The 25,519-nt window shown below is 66.4% G+C and overlaps 3 protein-coding genes across 4 annotated transcripts; 2 read left to right on the top strand and 1 right to left on the bottom strand.

Moving 5' to 3' along the window:
* Positions 1-661: 661 nt before the first annotated feature.
* LOC149524033 (uncharacterized) lies at positions 662-3,039 on the bottom strand. Its single transcript, XM_089779626.1, has 3 exons — positions 2,885-3,039; positions 2,009-2,180; positions 662-1,584 (listed from the first exon to the last, which is right to left on the bottom strand). The coding sequence occupies exons 1-3, from the start codon at positions 2,907-2,909 to the stop codon at positions 1,401-1,403; spliced, it is 381 nt and encodes a 126-aa protein (XP_089635752.1). The 5' UTR covers positions 2,910-3,039; the 3' UTR covers positions 662-1,400.
* An 82-nt stretch (positions 3,040-3,121) lies between these two features.
* Positions 3,122-10,882, top strand: AAMP (angio associated migratory cell protein). The gene is made up of 11 exons (XM_075933008.2): positions 3,122-3,282; positions 4,546-4,701; positions 5,269-5,388; positions 5,717-5,856; positions 6,917-7,061; positions 7,342-7,425; positions 7,766-7,881; positions 8,667-8,770; positions 9,180-9,270; positions 9,925-10,079; positions 10,547-10,882. Exons 1-11 carry the CDS (start codon positions 3,222-3,224, stop codon positions 10,620-10,622), a joined length of 1,248 nt encoding a protein of 415 aa, XP_075789123.1. The 5' UTR covers positions 3,122-3,221; the 3' UTR covers positions 10,623-10,882.
* Positions 10,883-13,187: 2,305 nt separating this feature from the next.
* GPBAR1 (G protein-coupled bile acid receptor 1) lies at positions 13,188-22,871 on the top strand. Of its 2 annotated transcripts, XM_075932991.2 has the most exons (3): positions 13,188-13,317; positions 19,074-19,196; positions 20,382-22,871. In XM_075932991.2, the coding sequence occupies exon 3, from the start codon at positions 20,483-20,485 to the stop codon at positions 21,482-21,484; it is 1,002 nt and encodes a 333-aa protein (XP_075789106.2). In that variant the 5' UTR covers positions 13,188-13,317; positions 19,074-19,196; positions 20,382-20,482; the 3' UTR covers positions 21,485-22,871. The 2 variants fall into 2 exon arrangements, with proteins under 2 accessions (XP_075789106.2, XP_089635753.1); XM_089779627.1 differs by lacking the exon at positions 13,188-13,317 and having other exon boundaries at positions 13,351-19,196.
* The last annotated feature ends 2,648 nt before the right edge of the window (positions 22,872-25,519 follow it).

A 25,519-nucleotide genomic window follows, 5' to 3' on the forward strand; every position in this document is an offset into this window, starting at 1 on the left:
GCAGAAATGCTGTGGGGGAGCACGCTGCCTCCTCCAGGCTATTCCTGGGGAGGGGGCCCCACTGAAAGCAGGGTTGGGTCTCTGCTCAGACCAGGGCAGCCCCATCAGCATGTCCCAAGGGCAGGGCATGGGAAGTGGGTGCAGCGAGCGTTAAGCCTCCGTGCTCCTTCCATGCTGCTAGCGGCCTGGCTCGGCCTTCTTCACGCAGTGCCTTAAACCCGGCTGGGCCTGGCAGGTGGGGGGAGGCCGGCCCAGCACCCGGCAGGGAATCGCCCCTTTCACGGGTCTGTCTAGGTAGGGAGAGCAGCCTGACCTGGGTGCAGACCTGCGGGGGAGCAGAGCCTGGCTCTGTCTGGCCGAGGGAGAGCGTGTTAGCCAGCTGGGGTGAGCTTTAGGGCTGTCAGGGATGCTGCAGGGTTAGTGGCTTGGTTCACTTGCCCTCCCGGGGAGAGCTCTGCACCCCCCAGCTGGTTCGGGGTGGGCTCTGCAGCAGGGGCCCCGAGGGAACGGCTGTCTATAGCATACACTGTATTAGAGCCTCATGCCGTCATAAGCTGTATCATAGCCTAAAGCCGAAGCCAGGGGAGGGGCGCGGCGCAGTCAGCCCCCAGCACCAAAGAACACTGAACACGTTGCACTCAATAAAGCACAACTCTGTAACTCTGCAGCAGCCGTCCCCGTTGGGTTTTTATTCACCCTTGTGACACGGTGCAGGGGAAAGAGGTGGGCGTTACCCCCCTGCCGGGGCCTGAATCGCAGACCCAGGAGGCAGAGCAGCCATCCGTCCCACCCTCCACAGAGACCACCTCGAAAATGAGCCGGGAGCTCTGGCCCGCCGCGGAAGCAGCCCACAAGGCCTTACTCCAGCCATGTGCGTCGGGGGGCAGGAAGGGAACTACCTCCCTGTCGGACCAGGACAGGGCCTCCCCGGCTTGTGTCACACGGCAGCTCCCGGCCTGCAGCCCCATGGAGGTAGACCTGGTTCAAAGCCGCGTCTGAGCTCCTCAGCCGCTCCCAACCAGAGCCCCGGTGCCGCAGCATAACCCACACCCCTGCAGGGACAGTTCGGGGGTTTGAGCCAGCTCTACCATCTCCCCCACCAGCCTGTGCGGGGGACGCAGGCTCCTCCCCAGACGGAGAGGAAGGGGGCCGGGCCAGATCTCTGCTAAGGACACTTGCTGCAACACCCCTCGGGGGTCCGGCTGCCTGGGGCAGCTTTCTCTGAGGCGAAGGGTGTTTTGAGGGTCCCCCTCCCCCGGAGTACAGCGCGATCGGGGCCCTGGGGAACAGACTCTCACAACCCAAACGAGCAGCACCCAACACCAATCCCTGGGAGCAGATTGGCTCCCGTGCTCCGAGCAGGAGGGAAGTCTCTGTCGCCTGGATGCCGCGCTCCAGGGCTAGGCCTTGGTGTGGGCCGTGCCCTCCAGCCCCTGCGGGCTCCTCCTGTACCGGGTTCGCTCGTACTCCCCCACGTTGGACCCTTTCATCTTCTGGCGCGCCTTGAGCTGCTTCAGGCGGTTCCTGTCCACTTGGCGCTTGGTCAGGAGGAAGAGCAGGATGCCGGAGGGGAAGCCGATGGCCCTGCGGGAAACCAGAGCTACGGTGAAACTGCGTCGGCAGCCGTCGGGCAGGGCCAAATGAGAGGTCTGCGCTGCCCCAGGGCGGGTCTGTCCAGGCTGCCCCTCCGTTCTGCCTTGGAGACCCACATCAGGCCTGGGATCACCCCATACTCAGCCCCGCATGTTCTAGTCGTGGGCGCCTGTCGCACGGCTCTACCAGTGCTGCCGAGCGTTCCCCCCACTGCCACCACACCTGGGCCAGGCCAGATCCCCTTCGGGGGTCCCCAAGCTGCGCCTTGCGGCGGGGGAGGGGACACCAGGCAATCCCATGGCGTGCGGAGTTGGGACACGCGGCCCGGAGCGGGCACTGGACGAGGCATCTGTCCACACAGCGGGCTGCAGGGTCGCTAAGCGGCCGGGGGCAAGCGCCGATTTGCACCACGCACCAGGCCACGGCGACCGTCCTCATGGGGTTCTTGGCTCTGCGAGGGGGGACGTCCGCGGGGATCTCACGGGCTGGCTTGGCCCCCGATTCCAGCGGGGCAGGGCGGCTGCTGTGGAGGCGTCTGACGTGAAGCCGGGCCAGGGCCCCCCGGCTCAGAGCGGCAGAGAGAAACCCTGCGGGAGACAAGACAGGCGGAGCTGGCGGGGGGGGACTCTGGGAACCCCGCTGGGGGGGCACGAGGCGGGGGAGATATTGGGGGTCCCGGGGGGAGGAGTCTGGAGAGGGGTGTCCCGGGGGGGGGGTCTGTGATCCGGAGGTCCAGGGAGGGGGCACGAGGGGGGTTCCTGGGGGGAGGGGGGACACGGGGGGGGAGTTCCGGGGGGGGACGGGGGCTCCAGGGGGGGAGGGGGGGACATGGGGGTTCCGGGGGGAGGGGGGCTCCGGGGGGGGAGGGGGAACACGGGGGGGGTTCCGGGGGGAGGGGGGGACACGGAGGGGTTCCGGGGGGAGGGGGGCTCCGGGGGGGGTGGGGGTCCGGGGGGGAGGGGGGGCTCCGGGGGGGAGGGGGGGAGGGGGAACGGGGGCTCCGGGGGGAGGGGGGGAGGGGGGGGGGGACATGGGGGTTCCGGGGGGGGGGGAGGAGGGGCTCCGGGGGGGGGGGGGGACGGGGGAGGGGGGGAGGGGGGGACACGGGGGGGGGGGGCTTCCGGGGGGAGGGGGGGACACGGAGGGGTTCCGGGGGGAGGGGGGCTCCGGGGGGGGGGGGGAGGGGGGTTCCGGGGGGGGGAGGGGGGCTCCAGGGAGGGAGGGAGGGACACGAGGGGGGGTTCTGGGGGGGGAGGGGAGACATGGGGGGGTCCCGGGGGGGTCACGTTACCTCGCAACCCGCTGCCCGCCGCCATCTCCGGAAGTGAGCGCCCGGCCCAGCCGCGGTGCACGCCGGGGGGGGGGGGAAGGCGAGGCCAGAAACTCCATCGCCCAGAACGCCCTGGGGCGCCTCGACTACATCTCCCAGAATGCTCCGGGCGAGGCTCGCCCGTTCCCTCGGGCCGACTACAACTCCCAGCATGCCCGGCGGCTCCCACCGCCCCGCACGGAGAGCGCCGATTGGCCCGCCCCCCCGGGGCCCGCTCGCTGATTGGTGGGCCCGGCCCCGCCCCTCGGTGCCTGGGCTCGGTGTCGGAGCGGGCCGAGGCCGAGCGCAGCAGCCCGGCATGGAGCCCCCCCACGGGGACCAGGAGGGCGAGGTGGTGGAGCTGGGCCCGCCCGGCCCCGGTGAGTGGGGGGGCTGGGAGAGTAGGGGGCCCTGGGAGTGGGGGGGCTAGGGGAGTGGGGGGCCCGGGGAGTGGGGGCTGGGGGAGTGGGGGGCCCTGGGAGGGGGGGCCGGGGGGCTGGGGGCCCGGGGAGTGGGGGGGCGGGGAGTGGGGGGCCTGGGGGGGGGTGGGGGGCTGGGGGCCCGGGGAGGGGGGCCCGGGGAGTGGGGGGCCCTGGGAGTGGGGGGCTGGGAGAGTGGGGGGCCCTGGGAGTGGGGGGGCCCGGGGAGTGGGGGGCTGGGAGAGTGGGGGGCCCTGGGAGTGGGGGGGGAGTGGGGGGGCCGGGGGAGTGGGGGGGCTGGGGGGCCGGGGGAGTGGGGGGGCCCGGGGAGTGGGGGGCTGGGAGGCTGGGGGAGTGGGGGGCCCTGGGAGTGGGGGGCTGGGGGAGTGGGGGGGCTGGGGAGTGGGGGCTGGGGAAGTGGGGGGCTGGGAGTGGGGGGCTCTGGGAGGGGGTCTGGGGGAGTGGGGCCCTGGGAGTGGGGGCCCGGGGAGTGGGGGTCTGGGGGGCCCGGGGAGTGGGGCCCGGGGAGTGGCAGCTCTGCGGAGGCCTGGGGTTCCCTGCCCCAGGTGGGGGGCGGTGGCTGCAGGTGCCTCCCCCTGGGGCCGGGCGCTTCCTGCCGTGCACTGCAGGTCCAGGCGCTGGGGCTGTGGGGCTGGGGGGGTGTCCCGGACCCGCTGCTGGCCGGTCTGCAGGCAGCCTCTTCCTTGTGCTCCGCCGTCTGGGCGGGTCCTGCCTCTCGGTCCCTGGAGCGTCCCAAGGGAGCAGCTTGGACCCTCTGTCCCATCCATGCCCTGCGCCAGATTGGGAGCAGTAGCCGGGTGCCCTGGGCCCTGTCCCTGCCCTGCGGAGCTCGCTCCCGCCCTGGGCCTCTGCACTGAAGTTCCCCAGTGCGGCCCGGCCGTTCGTGGATTTTGTGCGGATGTTTGCCCTGCATCGAGTGTCCTGGGTCAAGTCCGTGTCCTGCAGCTGGCCGCAGCGTAGGGGTGCAGCCTGGAACTGAAAGCCCCGCTGTGCAGTTACGGACAGCTGAGGGCCTGCCATCTCCTCTTGTTGCGGGACCCAGCCAGCCAGGAGGGAGTGGAACTAGCCCGGTGAAGCCAGACTCTGCCTGTGCCGCCTCCTGCCTCCTTTGGCCCTTCCTGGCAGCTCAGTGCATGGGCCATGGAAGGGAGGGGCTGCAGGAGACACCCCCAGCCCTCACCTTCCCCTGCGTGGCCCCCGCAGACGACCTGGCCAATGAGATGGAAGCGGTGGATTTTGAGGAGGAGGCCGTCGAAGGCGCTGACGCGCAGGCCTGGGAGACGGAGGAGGAAGATGAGGGCGTGGAGGACGGGATGGAGGCCCAAGATGACAGCGAGGTCACGTTCTCCGAGCACTCGGGTAAGCTGGAGGCAGGGGTGGGAGGAGAAACCGGGGCTGGTATTGACCGGGGCCGGGCCTGCCAGGGAGAGGGAAGATCCCTGCAGCCCCTCGCGGGAAATGGGACAGACTTGGGTCAGCTGAGCTCCCTCCAAGAGCTGGCTTGGCCCTGGCTGCCCTTAGTAGGGCTGTGCTGGCCCACATGTTAAATCCAGATGTTCCTGGGACTTTCTCCCTGGAGGGGCTGAGCAGTCAGCTGGCGGATCGCAGGAGCAAGTGACCGATGGAAAGTGACGCCCAGGTGGGAGCTGGAAGGAGGCTGGGCAATCCAAAAACCAAACTGACCAATCAGCCGCCCCTTAGCCTGGTTCCTGGATCCGCCCCTCCCTGCCTCATGCTGGTGTAGCCATGTCTAGGACCCTCTCTGCCCCAAGCGACCGGGTCCTGTCTTAGATCTTGTGTGTGCGTGGGGGGGGGGGGGTATTGGCGTTATTATCCTGCCCTCCGGGGCTGAGAGCAGGGCGTCTGGCTGGCGTTCGAGGTGCGTTCGGGGTGTGATGTTTATCGACTCTGCTCTGTCCTGGGAAGCCTCCGTTTTCTGCGTGAGTCTCGATCCCAAGACCAACACCCTGGCGGTGACGGGCGGGGAGGATGACAAGGCCTTCGTGTGGCGGCTGAGTGACGGCGAGCGCCTGTTTGAATGCTCAGGTGAGAGGCGCTGGGCTGGACCGTTCTCTGTCACGGGGGAGGTTCCCCTTTGATTCCTACTGGGCACAGCCTGCTCCCTTTGTGGCTGTTGCTGTGGGGTGTTAAACATTGGCCGTGTTCCACCCCAGAGAGAGTTGCATTCCAGTGGTGAATGAAGAGAGAGAACTCTGGGGGCTTGGGGGATGAGCTGTATAGACGAGGCGGAACTCCTGGATCCAACCTGCTCCATCTAATCTTTTGCGTGGCTTGGTGTTCTCGGTCTCAGCTGCTGCAGCTCCCCACGGCTGGCTAAGCCCCTCCCCCCCTTTCCCCATTGCTGTCTCTCCAGGGCACAAGGACTCCGTCACCTGCGCTGGTTTCAGCCACGACTCCACGTTTGTGGCCACGGGGGACATGAGCGGCCTGATCAAAGTGTGGCGGGTGGACACGAAGGAGGAGATCTGGTCGTTCGAAGTGGGCGACTTGGAGGTGAGAAGCGGTGGGAGGGAATCCACGAGGCGTGGCTGATGGAAGCTGCAGCATGGACCCCACTCTGGGCGGGGGGGAGACGTGGCAGAGGGCTGGCCTGTTTGTTTAGAGACCAGAGCCTGCGTTGTGCGGGACCCGTGGGCTGGCGCCAGGGAACTTTCTCCAGGAGGTGAAGCTGACGGGTCTAGTTCCTGGCTCCTTGGCTGAGCGATTTTTTTTCCCGATCGTCCACTGGGGCTGAGTGGAGGGGACCCTGCAGCGCTTTGCTGGCCTCGTGGCAGGGCCCCGGACATACCGAACGATCCAGGCAGTTCAGTGGAAGCCTGGGGGAGTTTTGCTCCATAAAGCTTTGTAGCGTCTGTTTGCTGTCTCATGAGGGGCAGGTGTCCCGGCTTGGCCCCTGCTCCTTCTGCCCGTCCTCCCGCGTGGGAGCCGTGGGTGAGAAGTTCAGGGACCATGGCCCCTCGCGTGTGTCTCTTCGCGCTCCTCTTAACTCCCCCCAGGGAACGTATGGGTGTTGCCAGCCAGAGTCAGCACTTCCTGGAGCCGTGGGAAGATACAAACCTGCCTCCTGCCCGCACCAGTAAAATGCTGCGGCGGGGAGGGGCAAACTGCAATTCAAAACCATTCTAGACCCTTCTAGGGGGCTGGTGTCACAGAGGCTGGGTGCTGTCCTGGACGCAGCCTGCCTCTTGATCGTGACCTCTAGGGCATGAGTCGCACACTGGCAACGTGCTGCGGAGTGCATAGTTCCTCCAAAGAGCTGAAAGCGCTGGGGAAACTGAGTCACGGAGGGACAGTGGCTGGTGCGAGGGTCACCCTGTCTGAGAGCGAGCGCCTGCTGGCCCCTGCAGTAATCACTAGGTGGTACTGCCCAAAGTCTGGCCTTGAACAACTCGCTTCTGTGGATGCTGGGGTTGCATACCCAGGGTTTTGTGTGTGCGTGCCTGCCGGCAGGCAGGGTAACATGGCGCCTGCCTGAGCCAGGCCTGCAGCGTGTGGCTCTCTCCAGGCCTGACTGCTCTTTGGTCCCCCTCCCCTGTCTCTCCCCTTTCCCCAGTGGATGGAGTGGCACCCACAGGCCCACGTCCTGCTGGCGGGCGCTGCAGATGGCAACTCCTGGCTGTGGAAGATCCCGAGTGGCGAGTGCAAGACTTTCCCGGGGCCGAGCTGCCCAGCCACCTGTGGCCGGATCCTTCCCGACGGTGAGGGGCGGGGGAGCGGGCTGTGGGAACCAGGCCGTGTGCTGCCCGGCCGGTCCTTACAGGACAGCCACGGGCTCTCCGTGGGCCCCCTGCTGGTCCTGCGGGGAGCCGCAGGTCAGCTGGTGGCCCTGCAGGGCGCCCCCTGCCTGCCGGCCGAGGGACTGACCGAGAGTCACAGCTCTGGGGAGGTTTTGCCGGCCTGTGCAGGGGGCAGCCTGGGAGTGGGAAGGTTGGGGAGGCCACGGTTGCACAAGCGGCTTTTGAGCATCTCTCTGCCCAGGGAAGAGAGCGGTGGTTGGCTACGAGGACGGGACCGTGCGGCTCTGGGATCTGAAGCAGGGAAGTTCGCTCCACGTCCTCAAAGGTGAAAGGGGTCGGTCGCCAGGCTGAGCGTCGCAGTGGGGGCCCGTTGGCTGGTCTGCCTTACACGGGGAGGGGTGTGGGCCGGTGGGTTCACCAGGCCCTGCCCAGCAGAGCGGCAGGGGCCTCTCCCCTCAGTGACGGGGGAGGCCGTTTCCCCTGGGAGAGCGCATCCCTGGGGACCCCCGTCCTCCCTCTGCAGAACCCGGCCCGGTGGCAGGAGGGACACGGCTCCTCCCTGGCAGCAGCAGCGCTGGGAGGGCAGCTGGGCGCTGGGGTCCCGCGGGCCCGGTGGGAACGTGGTTCAGGCGTCTGACTTCTCGCTGGCCCTGGACTCTCCTCAGGCCAGGACGGGCACCAGGGCCCCTTGACGTGCGTCGCCAGCAATAAAGACGGCAGCCTGGTCCTGACGGGCTCCGTGGACTGTCACGCCAAGCTGGTGAACTCGGCCACCGGCAAGGTGAGGCTCCCGCCAGGGCGGGGTGGTGGGTGCGGCAGGCCCGGGAGTTTCGCCGCTCGAAGGCCGAAGCAGGGGAAGGGGCTGGCTTAGCGGGCTCCGAGCAAGTGTCTGCCCCTGCCGGGAAAGGGACCCGCCCCGGTGGGCCCGTCTCAGCCGCCCACTCGGCCCCCGACGGTCGGTCTCCCGGGTGGAGATCTGCTGTAGGCCCTGGCGGCCCGGAGGGGGCTGTCGGGGGTCAACCATAAATTCAGCGTATCGGTACCGGTGGCGGATAAACGCTTCCGCCGGCACATCCTGGCTCCCGGCCGCTGGCCCTGCTGCTGGGAGGGAGCCGCAGCATAATCCGTCCGCGGCAGCCGGCGGCGCGTCACTGCTACGACTTGTAACGGTGACCCGGTGACTTTCTCACATCCCTAGTCCGGAGCGGGGTTACTGCAGGGCAGGGCTGGAGGTGGCAGGGGGCTTCCCCTGAGCTCCTGGCCCCGTTGGGGTCATGTCTGTGATGGGGACCCCCTAGCCCTGGTTCCTGGGGAAGGGAGAGGACCTGGTGTATTTGTAGGGCCCCTGCTCTGGGGCAGGGGAGGTGCCTGTGGCTACCACACCGGGCTGAGGCTGCAGCGGGCTGAGCCATGTCTAGGTGACCTCGTCGTTTTCCTAGTGGGTCCCAGGTTCAGAGCTGTCCATCCCCCAGTCCTTCGGGAGGGAGGGGGCCCAGCCTTCCCGGCCGGGGGGGTGGGGAACGCTGGATTGGCCCTGACGGGTGGGGGGGGCTGCTCCCCGCCCAGGTGCTCTGTGTGTTCAAGGTGGACAGTGCAGCCGCGAAGTCCCCGGCAGGGGAAGCTGAGGAGCCTGAATCCAATTCGGTGGAGTCCCTGGGCTTCTGCAATGTGTGAGTACAGGCGGGGGGGCGATGTGGGGCAGAGGCCGCCCCAGCTGCTCCATCAAGGGGGAGAGGAGGGTGGGTGGGGAGGCGCTGACTCGGCATGGCAATGGGGGCTGGGGGGCTGATGCTGCCATGTTGCTTGACATTCATGTCTGGAGGGGGATGGGAGGCTGTTCTCCTAACGTGACACCCCCACCTCTTAGCCCTGGGACAGACCCACTAGGCCCTGCTCCCCCACCCAACCTGCCAGCAAAGCTGGGGGGACAGATCCTTCGAAATCCACCTCCATTTGCTTCTATGAGGGGGTCCGGCAGGTAATCCAGCCCCTCCCCCCTTTTGCCTGGTTAAGAGGTGCTGCTCTGGGGAGTTGGGGTCCCCCTGGGCCCTGCCTCACGCTCCCCCTTTCCCGGGGCAGGATGCCGCTGGCAGCCGTGGGCTACCTGGACGGCACCTTGGCCATCTATGACATCTCCACGCAGAGTCTGCGGCAGAGGTGCCAGCACGAGGTAACAGCCGGGCCACCAGGTGGCGCTTTGAGGGTGACTCACTGAACCCCTGGAGCCTTCGGGTTCCCTGACATCGCAGGGGGCGGGGGTGGGGGCTCCTCCCAGGCAGCAGGGCAGGGGCAGCCCGCAGGGCAGGGCTGGCAGCTCATAGCTTGGCTCCTGGCTGATCCTCGTTCCCACAGAGTTGTCACTGGCCAGCATTCCCTGGAAGCTGTGCACTTGGGCAGCCACCCAGGAGAAAGTCAAGGGCCGCCCAGCTGATGGGCTGAGCACCCACAGACTCCAGTGTGTGTGTGTGTCTACTGGTGGTGCACATCTGCACCTGCCTTGGTGCACGGAACAAAATTTATTCCGCACATGGGTGGAAAAGGTTAGCAGGAACATTGTGGCTGACCCAGCGCTGCTGCCATCTCCATGGGGCATCATTTGGCCTCCTTGGATGGGCTCTCGAGCCGGGTCTGGCCTTTGCCCAGTGTCCTGCGGTGTGCCCAGACAGCTGCTCTTGCCTGTCCCTCGGGCAGTGCCTGGCACAGGGCGCTGGAGGTCCCTCCTCTGCTGCCAGACTGGCTGAGCCGCCCGCATGTCGCTGCCGGGGGGAGTCGCAAGGGGCCCGGTGCGGCCTCCCGGTGCTCTCACCGGTTTCCCTGCCTGCAGTCGGGCATCGTACAGCTGCTGTGGGAGAGCAGCTCGGCTGTGGTCTACACCTGCAGCCTGGACGGCGCCGTGCGCCTGTGGGACGCGCGCTCCGGGCAGATGATCAGCGAGTTCCGGGGCCACTCGGCCGAGATCCTGGACTTCGCCGTCAACAAGTGAGTAGCCGCGGCCCCTCGCGCTGTACGGGCCCAGCCTGGCTGCGGGGCGGGGTGGGGCCTGGTGCCTGTGGACGCGGAGCCGGCGAGTGTTGCGCTGTCCTGCCCAGCTGGCGGCCTGGGATCTGATCCCGCTGGGGGGCTGTGCTTCAGTAAGAAGGGGCAGCACGTGCTCTGGAGGGGCAGGGGAAGTGGAGAAAGCGGCTCTGGGGAGGGGAGGGGAGAGCGGGGGTTGACCGAGGCGCTGGAGGCAGGGCTGTAGCAGCTGGTGCCCTGTGACTGAGGGCGCTGGCAGAGCCGAGGAAGTTAAGGCTAGGCTGGAACAGCCTGTGGGAGGGGCAGGGGCCTGGAGAGAGACCCTGAAACGAGCTGAGCCCTGATGCTCTTTCCACGCCTGCCAGCGGGGGGGGGGGTGTCCCTGCCCGTTGCCCCCCGAACTCCTAACCGATCTCCCCTCTGTTTCCCAGGGACGCCTCCATGGTGGTGACCACGTCGGGGGATCACCAAGCCAAAGTGTTCTGTGTGCAGCGCCCGGATCGCTAGCCCTGCCGGGGGCGGAGCATTGTGGGCGCCGAGAGCAGTGCATTGTGGGCTGGGGGAGGACTACACCCAGCAGCAAAGTGATCCCCCCGCTGGATGTGGAGGGGGGCAGGAGCCTGGCGTGTACTGCATGGCCCCCCCCCCCTTTCTGCAGGCGGGGGCTCGTAGCTGGCGCTTGGCCCTCGCCGCCCTGCGTAGTTTTAGGCTAATCCCAGGGTTTTGTATGAAATGTTTTAATTATATAAATTATTTCACATACCGGCTCCCGTCTGTTCCCACCTCGGCCTGGCAGGCGGCCTGGGGGAGCCGCTCCTGCCCTGGGGGGCTTTTCCCAAAGTGGGAGGGGAATTTGCTGGGGGGAGGGGCAGCTTCCTCCTTGCCCATGCCTGCTCCTGGGAAGGGCTGGGTTGAGGGGTTATGAAGGGCCCCCCCCGAAATTGTCTTCATGGCAGGATTCTTATCTCTCCTTTCCCCTCCATCAGCCCCACATCCCAGCACTGCTCTTAGAAGCCGTGGTGCCCATCACCACCACCACCCCAACAGCTCCCCTGCTCTACATCTCTGGGGCCCCTCCCTGTGAGCTGGGGGGAGAGAAAGACCGTCCCTGCTGTACTGAAGGGAGCCCAGAGCTCAAGTCACGGGGCCAGGTAGGGTGGGGATTGAACCCGGCTCTCCCGGGTTCCGGGCGTGCTCCAGGGACACTGGTCCATCAGTCCATCCCTTGTGCAGCCAAAGGCTTAGCAGGGCTGGGCCAAAGGGAGCCACTGTGGGTAGAGCCCTGCCCGAACACACAGGTTTTATCCCTGTCCACGTGTGCAAAAATTAGGCTGGGCCACGGCAGCCATAGCTGTGGCTATAAAGGAGGGATCTGCGGGTTTGCAGGGCCAGCTGAGGGTCACACCCAGCCTGGTATAGTGTGGAGGGGGGGGGGGAAATCCTTTGTCCTGGAGCAGAGAACATGTGGCGTGGCCTGAGCCTCGGTCTCCCTGCAGCCCCTAGGCAGCGAGCAGGGAAGCTCTGTGTGTTGCTCCCAGTGCCAGTGCTGCAGCTCCCATTGGCCAGGAGCCACAGCCAATGGGAGCTGCAGGGGCGGTGCTGGAGGGTGGGGGTAGTCACAGAGCTGCCTGGCCCCTCCTGAACCCCGCAGGGCTGGCCCCAGCCCAGAGCCTAGGGGCAGCCCTGTTGGGCTGTGTGGGGCTCCCAGCTGATTGTGGGGTAACCAGCCCCGATAGGACCATGGTTCCTCCCCCCTCTCTCCGTTCTGGTGCCTGCTTTTCTCAGGGCAGCCGGGACTAAGGGGCCCAAACACCAGGCAGAAGGTGGGGGAGGGCGGATTCGGGGGGGGGGTGCCCTGAGGGGCAGTGCCAGGCCTGGGAGGGGTGTAGATGAGGGTGAGGGGCCGCATGGCCCAGCTGTTGGGATGTTTCCTCCTTCCGGCCTAGAAGGGAGCATGGCCGACGGCCCGGCTCACGCTCTCCTCACGGGAGCTAGAGAGGCCAGATGGGGTCTCTTCCCCTGCAGGCAAGGATCTGGCTGTGGGGCTTGGGCTGGGCTTTATGCTCACGAGGGCTCTGTTGCCCCCTGCTCACAGCAGCCCTTGAGCCTCACATCGGGCCAGACCCTTTGCAGTTTGCTTCTGTCCTATGCTGCCACCTCTGCCAGTCCCATCCCTTGCAGAGTCCTGACAAGCAGGCCAGGCCTGGACACTCAGGCAGCAGGTTTAAAACAAACCCAAGGAAGTTTTTCTTCATCCAGCGTACAGTCAACCTGCGGAACTCCTCGCCGGAGGATGTGAAGACCATAACAGAGTTACAAAAAGAGCAGGTTCATCAATGACTGTGAGCCAGGCTGGGCAGGGATGGTTTGGTTGCCTCTGTCAGGGGCTAGGAATGGGTGATGGGGGAGGGATTGCTCACTCCCCCTGGGCCACCTGGCATTGGCCGCTGTGGGCAGACAGGACCCTGGGCAAGATGGGCCTTTGGTCTGGCTCAGCCTGGATGTTCTTATGTTCGTCCCTGAGATCTGTTCCCACAGCTGTCAATGACTTTTGGGTGCCTCAGTTTCCCCGCCTCTAATGGCAGTGGGGCTCAAATTACTGCTGTCGGGGCACCGCGGCCCGTCCGAGGAGAGAGGCTATCGAAACGCAGACGGGTTTCCATCGTGTCCCCTGCGTGCGCTTAGCTCACCCGTCTCTGTTCCGCAGCTCTGGGCCAGCTTCACGGAGGCTGTTTGGCAGGACGCTGGGCTGAGGCCGGGTCTCTGTCTGCCTTGTGCCAGGGAACCGTTCCCCTGCCCCGGTGGGCTGGAGCGTGCGGGCCGGGCGGGAGGGGAGCTGGCATTGGCCGAGTGCCTGGCCTGGCCGGGGAGACCTGCAGAAAGCAGCCTCCTGTTTGGTCTTGTCCCGAAGGAACCAGCCTCCCCAAGAGCAAAGCCAGAGCCCCGCTGACAGCTTGGCTGGTGTCTGCCTGTGCCAGTAAGTGGGACCCCCCTTTCTCCCAGGCCTGCGGCCAGTAGTGCGGGGGGACCAGCCCAGCTCGGGGCCCATTGGCTCCCCTGGCGAGGGGCGTGGCTGCGGGTTGCTCCGCCCCGCGCTCCTGCGGTGGCCTGGCTGCAGGCGAGGCCGGGTGAATGCCGCGGGAAGCGGGCGCTTCAGCAGCGGGTTCGGAGCCGGGCGGCTGCCTGCAGCCACAGCGGGCGGGTAAGGGCGCGTTTCGCATCCCGCGCCGCGGGCAGCACTGGCGGGGGGGGGGCTCCGTGTCCCGGATCAGCCCCTGTGCCCGGCGCTGCCCGCACACCAGACCGCGCTGTGCCCGGCGCCGGCGGCTTTCTGCCTGGGTGGGAAACCCTGCGGGAGCGCGGGGTCAGTGCCCGCTCCGCTACCGCCTCCCTGGGGGAGGGACGGGGCCCCTCTGGTTCCCACGGCCGGGGGAGGGGGAAGTGAGGGGACTGTTCCCACGCAGCGGGGCTCCCCCCTCTCCCCGGTGCCCGGCCGCGCAGCCGGGTGCGTGGACGGGCCTCGCCAGGGCTGCGGGGACTAGATGCCTCCTGACACGCGAGGGCACTGGCCGGGTCGCGCTAGGGAGGCGTCGGGGGGGGGGGGGGGCCCGTCCCCCGCCCCCGCCCCAGACAAATCGGGTGCCGGCAGGGGGGCAGGGGCCCGGGATGCTCCGGGAGCGGGGCCAGCCGGCGACTTTCCCGCAAGAATGAATTCGCCTGGAAGTTGCTCCTGCTGGCGCTTTGCACAGGGAGGGGACCCCCCCTCTCCGGGGACCCCCCCTCTCCGGGGACCCCCCCTCTCCGGGGACCCTCCCCCGGCCAGTGCCAGAGCCCTTCCGTCGCAGCCCAGGGGGTTCCCTGCCCGCCTCTCCCCCTTGCGCGGGGGAACCGTCGAGCCCAGCTGCTTTCTCGCTCCCGGTCCAGGACTGTTGCGCGGCGCTGCCGGGCTCCACCCCAGAGCCGGCGACCCCGCAAAGGTGGCGATGGGTGAGAGAGAACCGCGGGTTGTATGGGGCGCCGGCCTCCCTTCCAGCGCCCGGCACCTAAACCCCCTGGGCCCGGCTTCCCGGGGCGTGGCTGGGCCCAGAACGGGCAGAGCCGGCGGGTGATAGACCCAGCGGTTTGCAAACTTTTCTCACGGGCGGATCCTCAACGGCCCGAGCGGGGGAGGCCGGGGCCCTTCGGAAACCGCGGCCGCAACATCCGAAAAAATTCTTTTGGGGGGAGGGGAGACGTTTCCCGGCCAAGACCCCGCCCCCGGAAGGCCCCAGTGCTGCGCCCCGCTTTGGGGTCTCGGGGGGCCGGGGCTCTCTGTGAGCTGAGCTTGGGCAGCTGCCCGGGAGAGATTCAAATGCTGCCCCGCTGATTAGCAGCGCCCCCCCAGCCTGCCCCAACTGCCACCGGTGTTTCTCTTGGTGGTGCACATCTGCACATGCCGTGGTGCACAAAATTTATTCCGCACATGAAAAAAATCGGAGAGAAAATTGCCCAGGGGAGACAGCCAAAGCCCCGCTGTGCAGGGGGGAAGCCGGGGGCTCTGAGCCCCACCACCCATGGTGGGAGCTGAAGCAGCTTAGCTTTGTGGGGCTCCCTGGAGCCTGGCCCTGGAGTCTGTACAGCAGGGTGGGGGGTGCGGGGCTCAGAAAGAAAAGGGCCGGGGACAAGGCCGGGCAGAAGCACTGAGGAGTCACGTGGGCTGCTCTGACCCTTTCTGGTTTAGGTCAGAACCCGGGTGTTGACAGCCTGGCGCCCTGGATCACAGGAAATGAGCCAGCAGCTTGCAGCCGGGTTTGTAGCGACCAATGTGCCACGCAACAAACCCCATCGGTGCCCTTTCTAGCCCCGCTGGATGCATTTGAAAGTGCCTTGCACCCCGCTGTCATTGTGTCTGTTTTAGAGGGGGGAAACTGAGTCACACTGACTCAGGCAGGGTCACTCACAGAACATGGACCAGAGCCCAGCTCTCCTAGCTAGTGCACATGAGGTCAGCCAAGAGGCAGCAGGCCACTGGAGCAAACATCTCTCCCACTCCGTGGCATGTGGCGCGTGCACCCCACTGCGGTCTAGAGACCTAAGGGACTTCAGGGCCCAGGGGCAGATGACCATTTTGCGGGGCCCAGGGCAGCCCAATTTCGCAGGGCCCCCCTTTGCCACGGCGCATGCGTGGGGCTTCTTGAAGCGCGGGGCCTAGAGCAGCCGCCCCGCTCGCCCTGCCCTATATCTGCCCCTATCAGGGCCTCGCTGCTCCAAGAGCTGCCTGGACACAGCGAGCTCCCCTTCTAAAGGGACAAGACAGCTGAAGGCAGGAGTAGCGCTTGCTGCTTCACAAATGGGGAAACTGAGGCACGGCGCCATCAAGGGACTTGACCAAGGTTCCTCGGGGAACCTGTGGCAGACCCTGGCAGGGAAGCCAGCTCTCATGAGTCCCGGTTCAGTGCCTTAGCCCAGCTAGGTGGAACCCTTTGGCCTGTGTTGCCCCTGAGACGAATCCGCTTCCCAACAGGATTTGAACGAACTAAAAGCCAGGCCGCTTGTCTCCCTGCGCCCTGCTCTGCGCGGGGGTGTCTGGCTCGCTGACAGGCTCCTGCTGCCCATTATGGAGCAGTAACGAGGTAATTGGTTCCCGACGTGGGCAATCTGCAGCTCCCTAGCAAGCCGCCTCCTGCGCCTGGGCTCGTTAGGAGTCCATTAAAGAAAGGCGCATCCTTGTGGCTGTTATTGCCCGGACCCCGTGTCCTCGGCCGGAAGCGGTTTATGGTTCTCTGGCTCTAAATGAGCCGGGCAGCAGGGGACTCAATGGGCTGTGAATGGAGCCGGGGCCTGCATGCCTGCGTTGCTGGGTGCAGGAAGCGTCTCTGCTCAGGCTGGGGGCTCCTGCCCGTGCCCCCAGCCGGGCACATGAAGGGGCATCGCATTGGGCGTGGATGGGCTCCCGGGCTGCACGGATCTCCCGGGGGACTTTCCACGTGGGCATGTGCCCCGGGGCGCCGAGGCGGGAAAAGTGGGTTGAAAGTCGCTACAAGCACTGGGGGCCGGAGCCAGGGGAGCGTCCGAGTGGGCCTGGGGGTGCTGTGAGCTGCGGCCCAGCGGGGCGGCTGCTGGAAGTGCTGGGAACATCCCAGGTGGGTCTCAAGCTTGGCCACTCAGGGCCGGTGGTGAGCCGGGGTGTAGCCAGTGCCCCGCCAAATAGCCTGAGCAGATCCGGCGCACGGGTGCCGCACCGGGCGAGGGGGGTGGAACCCCCCCAAGGAGAGCTACAGTCCCCCCTTGCATACAGCCTGGGGTAAGGCGCCCACCTTGCTGTTGCCTGGATGGTGCCTGGACAGCCCGACATTTGCTCGAAATCATGTGAAAACGCCCAGGCTGGGTCAGAGACTGGGCCCAGCCCCGGCCCCCAAGGGCAGTAAGCGCCCGCTGGTGCCCTCGCTGTGCCTCGCCAAGTCCCTGCAGGCCGGGAGCTCCGGCCCTGCCACCCCGAAGCCACGAGCCGGGAATTCTGAGGGTTACTGAGCCAGCTGGGAGCTGCAGGGGGCATGGCCCTGCCGTTGTCCAAGGCCCTAGCGGGAAAGGTTTGCTCCAAGGGGCGGTGTCCCCGCCGGGGGCCTTTCTGCAGGCGACAATGACCCTGTCTCCTTTCTAAGCTGAGCGGAGCTGGCGTCACACCCCCAGTCCCCGTGCAGCGTCCCCTGGGGCTTTGGCCAGCCAGCAAAGGGGGGTCTCGCAGGAAGGAAGAGTTGGAGACACAGTGCAGCCCTAAGGACTCTGTGTTGCATGGACATAACCCCTTTCATCCCCGGATCCCAAAGTCCTGTGCCTAGATAATTACAGGGGGGGAAACTGAGGCATGATCCCTGGTGTAAGATGCCTGGCCCATCGTCTCCTCCTGCACCCAGACCTTCTGTCCGAGTGTGGGCCGCGAGAAGAAATTCCATCCCCGCGAGCCACGTGGAAGAGCCACACGCTAAGATGGCCGTTGTTTCTGGCAAGCTGAAGTTGGCAGAGGAGTAGATCAGAGGAGAGCTGCAGTCCCATGCAGCCCTCGTGGACAATGCCGACTGCAGGCAAGGCCCGGTGCTCCGGCGGCTTTGGGGGCCAGGCGAACTCCAAGGGAAAGTAGCCAACCCCAAGCACGTTTTAATGCGTTGATTTTCATAGTGCGACAGAGAGACTTTGACAGTCCGAATGCTCTGTTGGTTAGATAGCGAATGGTGTCTCAGTGAACTAGCTGTAATAGGGAGGGGTTCTGGGGGCACTGCTGAGAGGGTCAAATCAGGTTGAATTGCTCAAAGTCAGGGCTACTGACAGCCCCAGACTGGGGGTCCTGCTCCAACCCTGTCACACCCAGCTCCGCTGTTCACCACGCTGGCCAGCAGCCCTCTCAGACAGCCCAGTTCTCCTGTGCCACAACCTTACACCGGGAACGGGTCCTGAAAACCCATCTCCCCAACTCCCAACAGGTTCTCCCAGTCCCAAAGGACCCGCCACAGTCCCGGGGCAAGTTACAGCTCGGGTCTTACCCCAAAGAGCTCGCTGGGCCCATCCTTTAGTATCTACCATCGAAAGGTTTATTAATAAAATAAGAGCGCTGGAAGAGAAATTGTGAAAAGCATCAAATTGCACACACCCATTGCAAAGTTCTGGGTGCAGGCTTGCGGCAGAGAGGAATTCATCGGTTGTTTTATAAGTCTCTGGGATAAATCCGTTGTTGGCATGGGCCATCAGTCCTTCCAGGCCCCGTGCATAGTGACAACGGGGGAGGTATAGCTCAGTGGTTTGAGCCTTGACTTGCTAAACCCAGGGTTGTGAGTTCAATCCTTGCAGAGGCCATTTATGGCAAAAATTTGTCAGGGATGGTACTTGGTCCTGCTGTGAAGGCAGGGGACTGGACTCAATGACCTTTCAAGGTCCCTTCCAGTTCTAGGAGATAGGCATTTCCATCAATTTATTTATAAGATGCTTTACGAGTAATAAGCTGGAATGAGAAGAAAGATGGAGCCCAGTCCTTGTTTATGTCTTTGCCCACGTGGAGGGGATCTCGTTGTTCTCCTTGTGTGAAAGTCAGCCCCAGATGGAGTTTGTCACCTGCGCAAGTCCCCTGTCCATGCAGGACTCTGTGCCGGCCAATGGTTACATGCTGGTCTGAGTGTTCACGGCAAAGCTCCCCAGAATGTGCATTGTCAGTCAAGTGCTGCTAGTCACTTGACCAACCGCCCGTCCACCGTAGGTCGGCCAAGCCTGTTGCTGTCTCCCAGGAGCAAACGTGTGAAATACAAGTACAGAGCCGACACGCATCACTTCCGATACCAAACTGACACCTGCCGCTGAGCAGCATCGACAGCATGAGCAAATCGTCAGCTTTTCAGAAGCATCTCCCTGGGCCCACCGTGCACACGATTTGGTGCAAACATACCACAGCGGCTGCAACACTGGTTTGCACGTCCAGATCCGGTAACGTCGTCCCTGCTGCGGCTGAGCCGTGGGATTTAAACCCAGGCCCCTTTCTCCCTGCCTGTTTGACTTTGTGGCTCTGCACAGCCGGACGGTGATCGCAATCCATTGATTGCTTTGCCAGTAGATTAACATGGGCAGGAATTAAATCTAATCTCTCGCGGGCCACGGTCGTGGAACTGTGGCTGAGGCAATGCCAGTCCACTGGGATACAATTCTGATCGATTAGTTTGTGTTGGAGCTGCCGCAATTGCCTGGCTTTGTGAATCGGTGATTTTGTAGATGTTTCTCTTTAAGCAAACAAAACCCATAGTGAGAATGGTATCTACAGCTATTTGTCCCTAGGAAACTCCGGATAGCCACAGCTAGTTCTCTGTCACTGGCTACCTAGCTCTCTAGCCAGTTCCTCATTTGCTCACAGCTGTGGCTTTGTAGCTTAACAATGAATTTATATCCTGGGACTGTGGAGGCCTCTTTTTGAACATTTTCTGCTTTGTCTTCTGTTGGAAGGGGGCACCGTGCGCAGCAGCTGGGACGCCTGCTCACGGCACCCGCACTGCGATCGTTCACAGCCATGAGCGAGCGTGTCAGGAATGAGCGTGCCAGGAACCAAGTCAGAGTTTAAAAAACAAGGTTGGTGCTTCCCCCCCCTCCCCCAGCACAGCGCCCCCTATGGGGTCAGCCACACCACGCCCCCAGCGCAGCACCCCTGTGGGGTCAGCCGCACCACGCCCCCAGCGCAGCACCCCTGTGGGGTCAGCCGCACCACGCCCCCAGCGCAGCACTCCTGTGGGGTCAGCCGCACCACGTCCCCCAGCGCAGCACCCCTGTGGGGTCAGCCACACCACACCCCCCAGCGCAGCACCCCTGTGGGGTCAGCCGCACCACACCCCCAGTGCAGCACCCCCTATGGGGTCAGCCGCACCACGCTCCCAGCACAGCACCCCTATGGGGTCAGCCGCACCACGCCCCCAGCACTGCGCCCCTATGGGGTCAGCCGCACCACGCCCCCCAGCACAGCGCCCCTCTGGGGTCAGCCGCACCACGCCCCCAGCACTGCGCCCCTATGGGGTCAGCCGCACCACACCCCCAGCACTGCGCCCCTATGGGGTCAGCCGCACCACGCCCCCAGCACAGCGCCCCTCTGGGGTCAGCCGCACCACGCCCCCAGCACTGCGCCCCTATGGGGTCAGCCGCACCACGCCCCCAGCACTGCGCCCCTCTGGGGTCAGCCGCACCACGCCCCCAGCACAGCGCCCCTCTGGGGTCAGCCGCACCACGCCCCCAGCACTGCGCCCCTATGGGGTCAGCCGCACCACGCCCCCAGCACAGCCCCCCTATGGGGTCAGCCGCACCACGCCCCCAGCACAGCCCCCCTATGGGGTCAGCTGCACCACGCCCCCAGCACAGCGCCCCTCTGGGGTCAGCTGCACCACGCCCCCAGCACAGCACCCCAGCCCTGTCCTTGACGTTGGGCTCAGCAGTGACTCTGAGAGTAAATGCCCCCCTGCTACCCCCTCCCCACACAAACTCTCTCCCCAGTTTCCCTGGGGGGTTGGCGACGCACCGATCGCACCTGATCTTTGTACCTCCCCTGAGGGCAGGGAGGTGGCGGCTCCCGTGTGCACAGCCCCGGGGGCCGTCACACAACAGGAAGGCCGGGGGGATCTTACCCCATCGGGGCCTGATGCCACGCTGGCCACAAACCGGTGTTGCTCAGACAGGAAATGCTGCTTGTGCGCGAGCCGGTTGGATTCTCCAGGGCATGCTGGGGAGTCCTCCGAGAATAACCCACCCACGTGGTCTCTTTCCCGGCAGGCGGCTCCGGGGGGTGAGCCCGGAGGCCCTGGCTGCAGCGCCGCCCGGCTCTTGCCCCGTTGCACGGCCTGATCCCGTCCCCGCCGGCGCCGAGCGGGACGATGGGGAACCACGCGGACCCCTCGCCGCTGCTCATCTACTGGCTCACGGGCTCCCTCGCCGTCTTCATCATCCTGGCCAACCTCGCCATCACCCTGGGGATCCTCTGCAACCGGACGCTGCACGGCGCCACCAGCTGGTTCTTCCTCAGCCTGCTCTTTGCCGACCTCCTCACCGGCGCGGCCCTCCCCTTCATCCCCCGGGTGAAGCTGGAGGTCAGCTGGGGCTACCACCGCTGCTTCTTCATCCACGTGGTCCCCAACTTCTTCTTCCTCTCCTTCCTGGCCAACCTGCTGATGGTGCACTGCCAGAGGTACCTGAGCGTCTGCTACCCGCTGCACTACCACCGCCTCTGGGTGTCCCGCTGGGTGCCCCTCTGCCTGCTGCTGGCCTGGGCCCTGCCCCTGCTCTTTGCCTGCCTGCCCGTGCTGGGCTGGAACCACTGGGAGACCAGTTCCAACTGCTCCTACAGCCAGGTCTTCCCCCGGGCGTACCTCTACCTGGAGATCTACGGCTTCCTCATCCCCTCCATCCTGGCCATGGCCGTCATGTCCACCCAGCTGCTGCGGGTGGCCCGGCGCCACATGCAGGCGATCACGACGGTGCTGCATTCGGTGCACCCGGGCCAGGCCCCCTCGGCGCTGGAGCAGCAGCTGGAGCTGCGACACGCCAAGTGCATCGCCAGCCTCTCGCTAATCTTCCTGGTGTGCTGGGTGCCCTACGTGGCCAGCCTGCACCTCTCGGTGCTGGCCATCCAGAACAGCTTCAGCGACAAGACCACCCTGGTCATCCTCACCTGCGTGGGCAGTGGCAACGCCGCCCTGGTGCCCATCATCCTGGGTCTCAGCAACCAGCAGTACACCCAGTTCTGGCGGGACGTGGCCGCCAAGGGCTGCGGGGGCCGGTGCTGCGAGCCTGGGGGGGCCGGGCACCGGGAAGGGCGGGCGTCGCAGGGCAGGGCCGCTCTCCCGGAGGCAGAAGGCCCGGCTCCATCTCCCTGCTGAGGCCCGGCCCTCGGGGTGGAGCCACCAAGCCTGCCACAACGGCCTCGGGCCACGAGACGCGTCCGGGCGGCGGCTGCTGAGGAGTCAACGTGGACCCTCCGGGGAGGGGAGAGCCCTGTTGTGTGTTAACGACTGAGTGGGGCAGGTAGCGCCCTGCCCCCAATGGAGGCTGGGCTGTCGTTGCTGGTTTCTGCAGTTTGACTGGAAGGAACAAGCTTCCGGCTCCTGCCCGGCCCCTCACGTTTCAGTCGGCTGGTTTTTCAAAGCAGGCTGTGGATGCTGGGGACGAGCGCGGCTTGGGAGTGGCTGGTCCTCGCCCACGAGCTGCCACCTGCCTGGGGGGGCGGCTCCCGGCCTGCACCGATGCGCCTCCCCGGTTTGCTCCGTGGACCTGAGTGTCTGGGCTGAGGTGGGGGCCCGATCCTGCCAGGGCCTGACTGCAGGATCAGGCCCATCAGATTTCTCGTCTCCTTCGTGGGCATTCCCCCGTATGGGGTCCAAAAGGCCGCCGTGCCCCTCAGGACGGGGGCAGGGGCTGTATTAAAGCCCTATTCTTGCTGCCAGCCGGCCTGGGGATTCCTTGAGTGGGGCCCTGCAGCCGCGCTGGCGCTGGCTGGATTTCCTGCGCCCCCGTGTGCGAGGACGCTGGCCCCAGCCTGCGCGGTTCTTGCTCCCTGGATCCCAGCTCGGGCCAGGGCGCGTGGCCGCCTGCGGGGCAGGGGTGCGCCCGTTCGCAGCTGCGTTTCCGGCGTGGCCCTGCGAGGCTGCTGTGTCAGCTGCCAGGCAGGAAACCGGATGCTCCGTCTCCGTGGGGGGGAACCGCAGCCCCCGGGGGCGGCCATGGCAGGGCTGGAGGGGACAGGCCGGCGGCTCCCCGGGGTGGGGAGGGGAGCCTGGATTCAGGCGCTTTGCCCGCTGCGGTGGTGCCCTGCGCTGTCTGGGGCCGGGGTGCCCTTCAGCCAGGGCGAGCCACAGCCCCCTCCCCCCAGAGGCCCCAAGCCTCAGGCCCAAGACACGGTCCCTGCACCGGGGAGGGTCGTTCTGGGCACACTAACCCCCCAGCCCGGCTCCTGGCCTCAGCCCAGTCCCCCGGGCCCCGGCAACGTCTCCCCCTCGGCCCCGTCCCCCGGGCCCCTGGCAACGTCTCCCCCTCGGCCCCGTCCCCCGGGGCCCCGGCAACGTCTCCCCCTCGGCCCAGTCCCCCGGGGCCCCGGCAACGTCTCCCCCTCGGCCCCGTCCCCCGGGGCCCCGGCAACGTCTCCCCCTCGGCCCCGTCCCCCGGGGCCCCCGGCAACGTCTCCCCCTCGGCCCCGTCCCCCGGGGCCCCGGCAACGTCTCCCCCTCGGCCCCGTCCCCCGGGGCCCCGGCATCGTCTCCCCCTCGGCCCCGTCCCCCGGGGCCCCGGCAACGTCTCCCCCTCGGCCCCGTCCCCCGGGGCCCCGGAAATGTCTCCCCCTCGGCCCCGGGGCCCCGGCAACGTCTCCCCCTCGGCCCCGTCCCCCGGGGCCCCGGCAACGTCTCCCCCTCGGCCCCGGGGCCCCGGCAACGTCTCCCCCTCGGCCCCGGGGCCCCGGCAACGTCTCCCCCTCGGCCCCGGGGCCCCGGCAACGTCTCCCCATCGGCCCCGGGGCCCGGCAACGTCTCCCCCTCGGCCCAGTACCCTGGGGCCCTGGCAACGTCTCCCCCTCGGCCCCGTCCCCTGGGCCCTGGCAACATCTCTCTCTCAGCCCCGTCTCCCGGGCTCCGGCAACGTCTCCCCCTCGGCCCCGTCCCCCGGGGCCCTGGCAACGTCTCCCCCTCAGCCCCGTCCCCCGGGGCCCTGGCAACATCTCTCTCAGCCCCCTGGGCTTGAAAGGAGCTTCCAGCCCCACACTAGGCTTGGCCTCCCTCGCTGGGCTGAGGCCCCAGGCCATGGTGCCTCTGTCCCTGGCTCGTGGTGCCCAGCCTGCGAACAGGCAGCCTGAGCCCCGAGTCTCCCCCGCGTTCGCTGGGGCAGCCTGGCCCCGGGACGGCTTGTGTGGCGCTGGCCCCGGATCCCGGCTGTGCTGGGAGGGATGGTGGGTCGCTGGCCCCTCGGCCGCCGGGTCCCCCGGCAGCGTCCCCCACGCCCCACCCGCTGTGCTGCCCGCAGCCCGGCTGCTTCCTGGGCCTCCTGCTCTGGGGCGGCGTCTTTCCTGTGCCCCTTTCCCCGGGCCTGGTGGGGAATTTCCATCCTCTCTGGGCCTGCCGGCTCCGGGCTCTGTCCCGGGCTCAGTGGGTGATTTCTGGGGATGACGGAGCCGGGCGTGAGCCAGGGCTAAGGCCGGAAAGACCTGCCCCTTGCTGCCGTGTCCCATCGCCCTGCGGGCCCGCATCCAGCCCTGCCCAGGACTTGGGGGTGAGCGAAGGATGCAGAGGGGGCCGGGCTGCGCCCCAGGGAGACCCATCCCTGTCTATGGACAGTGGCTGTTTGTGCTGAGGGAAGGGACCAGAGCCAGGGACGAGCTCTCCAAATGGCTCCACCAGCTCCCCCACTCCTGAGCCCCCCAATATTCCACTCCAGGCTGTCCCTTTGGACTGAGCTGCAGCCCCGCCTCGGCTCTCCCCCCTCCCCCCTGCCCAGCTTGGCTGGGGCTCGCCAGGTCCGGCTGGCGTGGGCCGGAGACCAGGCACGGCCCCTAGAGGCCGGAGCAGAGCGAACTGGCCCCCAGGGAGCTGCCCTGGTTGGGTCTCTGGGACCCTGCTCCGGAGCAGCTGTTGGTTCGATCGAGCTTCTGAGCGTCGTCGTAAACTGGCTGCGGGGGGGGGGGGGGGGGGGACGGACGACCCTTTGGAGCCCTAGGATCCCCCCAAAGCCAGGAAGGCTGAGGACTGAGTGGGGGCTGCCCCTCCTGGGGGGCAGAAAGGGGGCACTCCTTTGTCTATACAGCTCCGGGGGCTCCTTGCCTGCCTACCCCCCACATGAGTCCGGGTGCCAGCCTGCAGCCCCCCTGCCCAGCCAGGTGTTTCCTGTTCCTTTCTGGGGTCCCGTGGCCCTGACTGTAGGATCTCCTTCCCCCCTGGAGCCTGATGCCCATAGCACCCCCTTTCCTTCCAGCTCCTGGTGCCCAGAATCTTGCCTGGGTCCTGGCCTCCACAGGGCCCCCTTTGCCAGCCCGGTGCCTGCGGTCCCCCCATTCCGTCCTGGGGCTCAGTCAGTGCCCGTGATGCCTCTACCCCCGCAGCTGGCTCCTATCTCGGGGCCGTACCCACCTCTTTGCTAAGCAAATTGGCAACTCCAGGGATTTGCATAGGGACCGGGAGAGACACGCGGCACTCGCTGGTCCTTCCTGTGAGCAATGGGCTTGGCCCTGGCAGAGGCTTCTGGCTGCTGTGGTGCTGCAGAGCAATAGCAAACACCATCATTCCCCGGCTTGATCTGACCCTCCACCTCTGCATGCTCCCCCTGGCTTTGCACAGCCCTGGGGGCACTTATCCTGGCCCACGACCCACGAATTCCGCCGCTGCTGTTCCGGCTTCACTCCCCTCTCTGCAGCCAGGAGTCGAACCCGAGCAGCACCCGTTCCCACCGGGCTTTCTCCTGGCGTCGCCCCCAGACTTGTGTCTGCCTGCCGAGCCCCCAGGATGCTGCGGTACCGGCTAATGGAAAGGGGCAGCGTTTCCCCAGCTATTTTCACCCCCCTGTGGGGCTCGTGTGTTTGCTAGTGAAAAGCCAGTGCGAGGCGGGCGTGAGCACACTGGGTGAGGCCTGGCCCAGGCTGATGAGAAGGGGCTGAGCGAGAAGGAGGCCTGCCTGCATGAGCAGGGAGGGGACAAGGTGAGGTGCCCGTCCATGGCAGGAGGCAATACGGGGCTAGAGTTAGTTGACCCCTCTGGGAGACTCCAACCCCATTTTTTCCGAAAAACTTTTGCGCAAAAGGGCCAGTGTAGACAGCAGAGATTTGTTTTCCGCAAAAAAGCCCCGATCGCGAAAATGGCGATTGGGGCTTTTTTGCGGAAAAGCGCGTCTAGATTGGCATGGATGCTTTTCAGCAAAAAGTGCTTTTGCGGAAAAGC

The sequence above is a fragment of the Pelodiscus sinensis genome, chromosome 7 (genome assembly GCF_052426305.1).
Source record: "Pelodiscus sinensis isolate ZL-2025 chromosome 7, ASM5242630v1, whole genome shotgun sequence".
NCBI classification, from domain to species: Eukaryota; Metazoa; Chordata; order Testudines; family Trionychidae; genus Pelodiscus; species Pelodiscus sinensis.